This window comes from Lagopus muta, chromosome 1 (assembly GCF_023343835.1).
Source record: "Lagopus muta isolate bLagMut1 chromosome 1, bLagMut1 primary, whole genome shotgun sequence".
Lineage (NCBI taxonomy): Eukaryota > Metazoa > Chordata > Aves > Galliformes > Phasianidae > Lagopus > Lagopus muta.
In genome coordinates this window covers 103,153,584-103,163,827 of record NC_064433.1, presented here as the reverse complement: position 1 = coordinate 103,163,827, position 10,244 = coordinate 103,153,584, and the positions used below count along the sequence as shown (strand labels likewise).

The window sequence follows — 10,244 nt, the reverse complement described above, 5'->3', positions numbered from 1 at the left end:
GGCATACTTAAGTGACTGTATCTCAACAGCTGGTTGCTTCAGGTGCTCTGTTCACTCAATGCTGGTCCCTTTAGAAGTAATTTTTAGCCGTTAAGTCTTTAGCAGATACCACTGTGCTTTCAGAAGAGAATTTTAATTTTTTTTGAGAGAGAAGGGGAATCGTTCACAGGTGGTACTGAAAAATTCTAACTGGAAACACAGGCTAAAGGAGTAAGCTGTGTTATTTTCCTAATTACTGAAACTCTGGTTATTGTGTCTGTTGTATTACTGTTTCAGATAAGACTATTTTATCTGACTTAATTGCAGGTTTGATAACTGTTTTGAAGGCCAACTGATGTTAACCAGGTATTGCTTGAAAAGAGCCACGTTAATTTACTCGGTCAGGCTCGAACTTGCAAATTGTCTATGAGTCTAATTGGTTTAATTGTTTAGTTTGTCTAACAGAACCAAGTGCAAGTGCTGGCGAGTCTTCTGATATGCCACTGTCTGTATCTGAATAACAGCTTTCTATTTCTTACAGAACAATGCTTAGGAGTACTGAGGAACAGAATTCTTGCATTCCTCTTACTAAGTCTGGCACTATATACATAATCTGCATCTGCCATGCAGCTTATTCTCATGCAGTGAATGCAGGGGTGCTCCTTCCAAACTTTTCAGAAATAGTATTAAATTCTCTAGTCTCCTAGAAGGCAATAGTGTACCCTGGCAAATGCTAAGTGTCTCTGCAGTCATCTCTGTAGATGCAGCAAACTTAAAAGTTCAGAGGAAAAAACAGTTTTTGCCTGTCACTAGTTCCCAGTCTACAGCAAGATGATGATAGTAGCATTAAAAAAAAAAAAGTGTTTAAAAAAACCTCACCCATGTTCTTCCTTGGACTGAATTTTGAAAATTTCTTCCACAAAAATTGCAGCTGACATCAGTACACCCTGGCCAGGAGAACTGATTCATTATTTATTGAAGTGGACACATCTATTTCCTTGTTTAGAAATCCAGCTGCCAGATAGTCCACTGTCATCTATTTTTGTTGAAAGCATGTTATGTTTTATTACATGTTGTACTCTGATCCATTACTGTCATTTATAACTTGTATTAAAACCACGTGCTCAAGGGCTAACTGCATTTTTTTCTCCTTTGATTACCTGTTTATAAGCTAATTCTTTAATTACAGCTCAGAGTCAGATGAATTTAAAAATTCCCTTTGTTAAACTTGCAGTTTGATTCCATTATATATTTTAACTCCATCATAAAATTGTTTTTTGATGTCATGATCTTTGCACAGCAAACTTTGGTCAAAATGATTAACAGAAAGCCTACAGAGCAATCTTAAGGATGAACAGCACTACAGCTGTAACACCAAAACCATAACTCTGCATAAAAGCAATATTAATGAGCAGAGAACCTCCCCTCCTTACACTAAAGGAGGTAAATTGCAAGAACATGAATTGCTTAAATTCATCACTAGAAAGAGTCTATGGAATTGTTATTTCACAGGTGGTCACAAAGTTTCATCTCAGTTCCTCACCTTTGGCAGTTCTTAGACAAGGTATTCTGAAGTTAAGAATCAAAGATAACTGTAGCCTCACTTTGGTCAGTGAGACTCACTTTATTTAGGGATTCTTGTACTTAAACATCAGGTAATATCCTTTGCATAATTGAATCTTCTGTCTAAATTCTCCTTCTGAGTGTTTGTGCTCACATTCATATTAATACATATAAAAACATATTGACACAAAAAAAACCCACGTTATCTGAAAGTAAGTAACACATTAGCTGTGCTTGAATTGAATTGCAGTGCTTGTTTTTCCACAGTCTTCTGAGTTGGGGAATAGTGATCTTGGAATGCAGAACAATCACCACTGTGTACTGCCTGCTCTCTAATTCTGTATGCTCTTCAGCATAGTATAAGGAATAAGCTTTCTGCCTGAGAAACATCAACTTCTGACCTGTAGCCTCTCACATTACGTTGCAATAAAATGTTTCATCCCCAGATGGTTGGTCCAGCTAGGTTTGTAGTGGTGTGTTTCTGCTAACAGGCCCTACGCTTTTATTTCTTTCATGGGGTGAAAAGATGAAAAACCTTCAAGTTTTTGCCACCTAGACTTGTAGCGAGTTATACACCCATAGTCAGATAGAATAATTATTGTAAAGCCCCAGTAACTGACAAAACAAATGAACAAAAAATTGTGATTTTAGTCCCCATGAAAAGAGCTAACCAATCATTTAAAGTTTCTGTTAACACAGCACCTTAAAGATCAGTTTCTATGAAAGCTGTGCCTTGTATTACATCAAAATGAATAACATGATTTCAAATTTTCATTTAAACCAAACAGAGGAACAGACTAACTGTTAAAACAGTACAAGTTACATCAAATACATCCGTTCTTTCAATAAGCCAAAAAAATAAATACACAAACTCCTACATGTAAAAGTAGCAAAGTGCAGAAGATGATGCGTTATGGTATCTTCCAGTTCACTTACAACTCTCCTGCAGCTAGCCAGAGAACAGCTGTACCTGACAACCAGATAAAAGCTGGTTGGCATCCAGAATGAAAATAAGGACAGTCTTGATCAGTTTCATTGCAATGATGAGGAAGTAAGGATGCACTTTGTCCAAATATGACTTAGAAAGTGATTTGACAACTTCAGTACTCTGTATCCAACCTTTGGCATGCCTAGTATATATAATAAAAACAGTTATCCAGGCTTCCTAAATTTGAGGATGGTAAGCATCTCTTGTCCTGCTTGTCTGGAAAGCAGTCGTGTGCCTTCTAAGCCATGTTTCTTCATTGTTTCCAGAATTTCATCTATAATGAAAAGTACAGTGTTACAGTAAGCTTGTAGAGAAGTCACCTATAATAAGCAATACTAAACTGCTGCTAAACATAAGCTACAGCTGTCATTTTAGACAGTAATTTTTAGACGAAGTAGTCTTCCACCCTGAACAAATAAAGTTTACATTTTGCTGAACAAAGTTCAGTATTTTGGTATAACAATCAATAATTCCAAATTGAATTATTGTTCTTCTCAAAACCCCTTCATAATGTACAACCCGTTAAACATTAGGTCAGAAGGAGCAACTCCGACCTGTGTAGAGAAATGATTCAGAAATAAAAACATCTTATTTCCAACCGTCAGATTTTGCCTTTGAGTTTACAACACCAGTCTCTTTTGTAAGAAGGGGTTGGCCTGGATTCATTACCTAGTTCAGAAGATTTCAGACTTGGAATTGCAGTCTTAGAGCTGCTGGGCTTGGGACATGCATACTACAGTTTCTTCGTACTACTGTTTTCTGAAGTAGCTTAGAGAGTTCTTAGTGTTGGTAAAACATGTTCTGGTTTAGTTCACCATATGCTGAACGTGCAAGCCACAAATCCAGAAAATGGACAGTAAGAGGCATCAGGTTATATAAAAGTCACTCTGCTGTTTAGTCACCCACACAAGTGTGTGGAAACACGAATCCACATAAATGACATGCTTTGTACGTGGCATGCAAATATGCCATTGCATTTCTAACAGATGGCCTCACATACCTATCTGAATTGCAGTCCACACTGTCAAAATAATGTGCTAGTTCTAAAACAGATTAGACTTCTGTACTACTTTGTTCTTGTTTACCGAGTTCTGATAGCCTCCAGAGCATTGTTGTAATCAACAATTTGATTAATGGTGTTAAATATGGTTTGGAACAAAGGGGTCCAAAGAAACTGATCACCTGGGTTATTTTCTTTAATTGTGACCAAGTAGAATAATCCTCCTGTTGAAAGCAAGTCTGCTACTAATGGAAAAACTCTATCCATTACTTCTCTGCCCTTTTTGCCACCAGCCCAGGATGCTTCTATTCCGTGGCTTTGCACCTAGGAAGAAGGAAAACAAAAACCATCTTCCTCAATACAGAATAACAAAGATGTCAGAGGTAATTGAACAATTACAGTCTGAGTTCTCATACCTCAGCTGATTTGATTTGCCAACTCCCTTGACAGCAAAAAAAGCACATTTATTGCAGATTTTGCATCTATTTTTTCCTACCTCTTCAGAGGGTGTTACCACATATGGTGGATTAAAGAGCAGTAGATCAACCATCCCATTTAATCTTGGTGACAGCCCTTTGACCTAGAGATGAAATTATCAATTCCTTTGTTAGTATTATTTTATTTATTTTTACTATTACTTATTTCCATTTTGCAAGCATACAGTTACATAGTGCTGGCTATTTTCCTCTCAATTTAAACTGCCACACAGACAAAATTGAAATAAATTAATAAATAGCAGAGAGTGTGCTATTAAGGTGCAAATGTGTTAATTGATGAGAATTCAGACCCACAGGTGACCTAAGAATAACCAGGAAGTATTTAACAAGTTTGTTACATTTCCGAATAGTTACAGGTTGTTTTCTAAGAGATGATAAACTAAATTTGATGTTTGCCAAACCTGTGTAATACCACCTCTATCACTGTTCAAGAAAACAAGCTACTTGTCCTTCTGTCCTGTGTGAGGCCAGTAAAACTGGGTTAGTACATGTAAATCCTTATCTACTTTGCTTTCTTCTGAGTGTAGCATGCTGTCAACTTTGGCTGACTCAGGAACACCAAACTTTCCATGTGCAGGAGAAGCAGAACAGTATTCCTAAGACAATGTTACAGTGAAATGTAGAACAGCAAGAGATGCACATACAGATACAAAGGTAATATTTCATTCTTGCAGTCTAGTATTTTCATCATTGTTTTTACTCTGTGCTTATCAAGAGAGCGTTCTTCTGGAATTCGTGGTTATAAACTGTAAAGAAAATTACAAAAACTATCAAGAAGTTGATATTGAAGCTATCTTACCAAGTCAGTAATGACTGGCTGAAGGTGAACATTGTTCAGCTGAGCTGTCTCCAGTGTACAGTAAGCTGCCATAGGGTTGATATCTGTACATCTTAAAGCAAAACACTGTAAGTTACTGGTTCCTGTATCTGCAAGATTAATGCTGCAAACTGCATGTTGACTAAGGCAATCTCAAGAATAGCCTTTATAAAAAGTAGTGACAAATAGCTAGGAAAACATACGCAGTGTACCAGCAGCTACAACACTCAGTTCTATACTGGAAGCTGGATTTGGGAAGCTGAACCAGATAACCTTTAAAGGTCCCTTCCAATTCAATTCTGTGAGTTCTTAATGACTGTTTGAAAGCTGAAGTATGTGAAAATAAGCATTTCAAATAATTATACTTTAAATACCAGCTCTGTACGTAAACATATATGCATACACTCCCTAGTAAATCTCAGTTAACCACCAACAACCTAATGTGTCATCACCGTCTAAGGAGTGGGAAAACTGAATTCAAGCCATATTTCTGCCTAATAGGTACACAATTTAAGGTAAGCAGACAAGGCTCCCTTCAGTCTGACTGTCGTCTCTGTAGAAGTGACGTGCTATTTCTCTACGGAATGGGGAATCTTTAAAGCGAGACGCAAACACGGCGAGGTCTAGGTAGCCTTCATACAGCAGCCTCGCTGTTATACTCACAGATAGAGCGCACTGGCTCCAATGATGGAAGCTATGAATGTTGAAACCACGCCAGACCCAGACCCTATTTCAAGGCAGACGTCGATCCTAAAGACAGAAAACTCCGGGTGAGTTTTTTTGGTGACGTACCCGAGCCCCTCCAGCAGCCACAGAATCACTCAGGGCAGTGTTACGACACGTGCCCCGCCCCGCTTTCCCCACAGCTGCCTGCAGCGTGTACCCCGCCTGCCGGAGCTGGGCCGCATCCCGCTCTAGGGCGTCCAGCAGCAGGAAGGTGTCCTCGGCCGGTTCGTACACGTCCCGGTAGGGGCCGCGCGGCCCCATATGCTCGTATCGCGGCGTGGGGACGGCGGGCACCGCCATCGGCGCTCGGGCGGTCGCGCATGCGCACACTCGCCCCCTACGTCCCGGCCATCAGCGGAAGGGAAGGGAGGCGGGGCCAAGGTCTGCTCCACCAATGGGACAGCGTAGGTTTCGCCCCGCTCCCAGGTCAGCTCTATCGAACTTCACTTGGTCGGTAGCGCTGCTGAAGCAGCGGGCGAGGGGTATTGGGGTGCCCGTAGGCTCCGCAGAGCAGTGATCAGTGAGACTGACTGGTTTCACCATCCTGATCCGCTTTCAGAATCTTCACAAGTCAGGGACTTGCACCAGCTTAGAATCATAGAGTTTGAAGGTGCCTCTGTGGGCCACCTAGTCCAGCTTTCCTGCAATGAGCAGGGACACCACTGCCCAGGGTCTGATCCAGCCTAGCCTTGAAAGTTTCTAGCTTCTCAAAGCTCTTCCGGAGAAATAGGTCTGCACCACAGTTAGCAGGAAGCCAAGCTAGAGAGGCACTGGTGAAGAACGTGGGTGTTAGTTCACAGTGAAGATCACAGCAGAAGGATTAACATTGCCACTCAGTGTTTGCATGAGTATGTCTCTATGGATCTGCCCATGATTCTTGACAGCAGCCTCACATCCAACTGTATGAACCCTCAATTTCAAGCAGAAATGAGGCCCTACAAAACTGGGAATAGAGGGGCAGCTTCGGGGCAGAGATCAGGAAAAGAGCAATTTGCTTTTGATAGCAAATAGAGGAAGGAGGGTCTGTGTTCTGGTCACCATGAAATGTGTCCCTTTGTTTGTGTGCCAAACCCTCTTGTTCTGAAAGTGGAACAGGTACCTAGATGAAGGAGATGTGAGGAGCTAACAAAGGGGCTAGAATCTTACAGCATTTTTATAATCATCTCAAAATGCACTGATTCTAGGAAAATTAGCAAAACAGTGCAATCTGGAGGATTAATCTGTGATGAATTAAGGACCTTTAAGGATTGAGATGTGTCTCTTCCAATGGTTTTACACCTGCCAGTGAGGTATCTGGAAGACTTGGCTATTATTTCAGTATTAGTGCTGCCTGCCTTATATCTGCTTTTTTCTGTGGCCCACCTTCAACATTTCCGGTTAAACCAGCTCCCTACTTTACTCACAAAACAATGCTTTTTCAGGTAATCAACAGAAATTAGATGACATAATTAATATACCAGAAATACACGCAGGCCAGTATGATCAGCTGGTAAACTCTTTTACCCCACACTTTTGAGCTAAGTCAAAGCAAGCAGATGTCCAGAAATCAATAACCACAGATCCAAAGATGAGTTTATGACTCAATCTGTGATGGGATTCTTGTCCCATCACAGAAATGAAACCATCAAGCTCTGTCTTACAAGAGTTTAGGTTCCTTATGCCACCGTGTAGCATGTAAAACAGTTCTAGATATTGGATAATTCCAATTTCCAGAGCAAATTTATTGCTGGACTCAATCTTATACAAATATTACCTTTTAATTTAAAACATTGTTTTCCCTTAATTTATTCCATCAAGTATATTTAGAAGTATTGTCATAACCGATCTCAACCTTTATTTTGCCAACAAAATTAACAGTTTTTTCCTTTTAATTTACCTCCTAACCCTGCTCTGTCCTGAATTCACAGTGGTAAATTACTCAGTCTTTCAACATGTTGTCTGCATAGAGTGTAAATGAGATCTCAGTCTGTGAGAAGGTACTAAAAGTTTCCTTTTCTGGAAGTTCCTTGACTGATGCCTAGAAAAATTGTTACAGTTGATAAATGTGATAATTCTGTTAGAAACTCTTCCTATATTTTCTTTGTCAATTGAGAAAGAGAGGCTGCTTCAAGGAGCAGTAGTGAGTGGAGCCTGACTGGAGATGGCCCCGGGGTTTTTAATGCAAAAAGGCAATCATTGGATACTTCTTCATTTTACCCATCTTCCTAGCAATTTCCTCCTGCACCAGAGAAACAAGTACTTATAAAACATGTTCAGTTTGCATAAAATTCCATTACTTTGTTAAAACGAAATCGTGTTAAGAGAGAGAGAGTTTTCCTTTCTGTCCATATTAGGAAAATTAATTCTTGGGATATATTTTTAAAATCTCCACAGGTGGTCAGGCTTTGGACTGCAGTAGAAGAAATGACTTCACCATCTTCAGCTGTACAAGTTGTTGGTTTTGGCTGTTCAATAGTTCATGAAATCTGGTTAATTATTATTGTTTGTTTTAATACTTATAAGTCCTTCTGGGTGAATTTTATAAAACATTTATTTTTATTGCTTATATAACTACCTAAAATGTTTTTCTTGGTAGACAGCTGTACTGTTTTTGCCAAAACAGATTCTATTTCAATTTGGGGAAATTGTTGGAAAGTTAATATTCTCGTTTTCAATGGTGCCTGTGCCATGCTATTAAACTGAGCTTTACGGAGATGAAAAATGGTTCTTGACAAGGATCATAACCATTTGTTTACCCTAACTGAGCTGTGTGGCCCTGTCCCATTTGGAATTGGGTGGCGGTTCTCTCTCATGCACAGCAATGCTTAACCCGTACCTTCCTAGCTGCCTGTCAGCCCTCAGTGGTCTCAGTCATAACATTCTCAACCATTCCATGGCTTCTGGCCTTCCGTGTCCCGGATGAGATGTAGGACTGTGCTGGACCTGTGAGTTTCCCTGTTTCTATGCATGTGAAGAAGCAGAGCCAGCAAGAAAACTGCAAGGCCAGTGCTGTTAAGAGCAGGCTGGAAGAAATCTCTCTATCGATAGAATCCAGCAGGCAACTACATTTTTCAGTATCTTTCTTAAAGTGAACAAATATGTTCATAAAAGGAGCTAGGTTTCTTACAGTCTTCCTAATGAAAGGCACTTCATTCTAAACACTTCTGTGCTCTAATGGTAACCTTGTAATTCAGTGTTAAGGTGGTGGTGACAGGCTTTATACTCACTTATTCTTCTGGCAGCTGTATCAGCTTAAACAGTTCACAGCTTTTGTTTGATAGATTTGTAGACAAAGGAGGGCTCTCATCAGCCTTTGTTCTGCTTGACTAAATAAGAAGTTTCCTCTTCTCTTAATTTCCCTTACCATATTTTCATACTATGTGTAAGGATTCAAGTCTGACTTAACCCTGAATGTTACTTGTACAAAATATTCCACTAATGGTAATCCCTTAGTGGTGCTTGATGAAGCACAGTGGCTACTTCGTCTGTTCTGGGATACCTCAGTATCATATTTGCATTTTCCTTGCAAAAGTGTTTTTGTTTTTACATTTTGTGCTCATCTGTTTTTCTAAGCTTTTCCTCAATAGTTTCCAGATAACTGATTATGAAGTGAAAATTCTGTAGGGTTTTATTGTTTTATTAGTCCACTTCGAGAGTCTGTTGTTCATGTCCTGGTCTCTAGACTACATATTGTCATCAGAGTGGTGGCAATGACATCAAGTAATTTCAGCCCCAAGAACAATCTTTAAGGAAGTCAGCATTAGAGACTTACTTTTAACTTGATACTATTCCTTTTCAATATGATGCATGGCTGTATCATCTGTATTCAGATCCTTGTTCACCTCATGTTTCCTTTGCCAGTGCCATCATCCCCAGCTTAGTATATACTTTTCCACATAACACCACATCAAAAGCTTCATGGGAGTCTAAGTAAATTCACTATGTTTCATTTTTGTATTTTAGAAATGGAGACAGACACTGCAGTAATGTAAGATGTACTGCTGTTACCATCGTGGCCAAAATCATCATCTGTCTGTTTTTAATCACTAAGCCAGCTTAGTGGTACAGAGGTCCTGCTTCTTTCCTTCTTGTGGAGTCTCACCACGTGTACAAAACCTTTTGCTTTGTATTTTAGCATCTTCATTGAGAATGGTTCAAATGATTTTAACAGTTCTCACTTTACATTGTATTTTCTTGCTTCTGAGGCATAGCTTTCTTATTGATCAATCTTTTTTCTCTTACTTTTTGACACTTTGTGTCATATCTAGAAATATCTTTCATAATCTGAAGCATTCTCCTGCTTGCATTCATTCCCGTGCTTCCCCCTTTAACCACCATCAAATATTTTCAGCCCTTTTGACTTGAAGCAATTCAGACCCTTTCACATTCACATGCTGAAATTCTGTCCATGGTTTATTTCAATCAATTACTCTTGTAATTATTAAAGCTTGTCATTTCAGAGTTGTGAGGTTTAGTTATAGACCTGCTTTTGTTTCTTCTTTGTTTCTGTTAAATTATTCCCTGGTCAGTCATGAAAGCTTATTTTCCTTGACGTGCCCAAAGCAACATAGTCAAAAGTCACAAAGCAGTAACATCTTTGATGATACAGGTACTATAACATTTTTACTGCTTCCTTGAATATAGAGTAAAGAACTTTGAGTAAAGAACTGTTCATGTGAAGAATACTTGGATGTT

The 10,244-nt window shown here is 39.3% G+C and overlaps 1 protein-coding gene across 2 annotated transcripts; it reads right to left on the bottom strand.

Moving 5' to 3' along the window:
• Positions 1-23: 23 nt before the first annotated feature.
• N6AMT1 (N-6 adenine-specific DNA methyltransferase 1) lies at positions 24-5,912 on the bottom strand. 2 transcript variants are annotated; one of them, XM_048934172.1, is made up of 6 exons: positions 5,728-5,912; positions 5,508-5,594; positions 4,827-4,917; positions 4,027-4,110; positions 3,713-3,854; positions 24-2,804 (listed from the first exon to the last, which is right to left on the bottom strand). In XM_048934172.1, the coding sequence occupies exons 1-6, from the start codon at positions 5,868-5,870 to the stop codon at positions 2,695-2,697; spliced, it is 657 nt and encodes a 218-aa protein (XP_048790129.1). In that variant the 5' UTR covers positions 5,871-5,912; the 3' UTR covers positions 24-2,694. The 2 variants fall into 2 exon arrangements, with proteins under 2 accessions (XP_048790129.1, XP_048790130.1); XM_048934173.1 differs by lacking the exon at positions 4,027-4,110.
• Between the last annotated feature and the right edge of the window lie 4,332 nt (positions 5,913-10,244).

Bases quoted from the DNA above. Each gene is read 5' to 3' on its own strand.
- N6AMT1 (XM_048934172.1), bottom strand. From the start codon at position 5,870: ATGGCGGTGCCCGCCGTCCCCACGCCGCGATACGAGCATATGGGGCCG. The intron at 4,918-5,507 runs GTGAGTATAACA...TTTTGCTTTAAG, and splicing joins GGAGCCAGTGCGCTCTATCT to ATGTACAGATATCAACCCTA. The intron at 2,805-3,712 runs GTGATCAGTTTC...TTTTCATTATAG, and splicing joins AATTAAAGAAAATAACCCAG to ATGAAATTCTGGAAACAATG.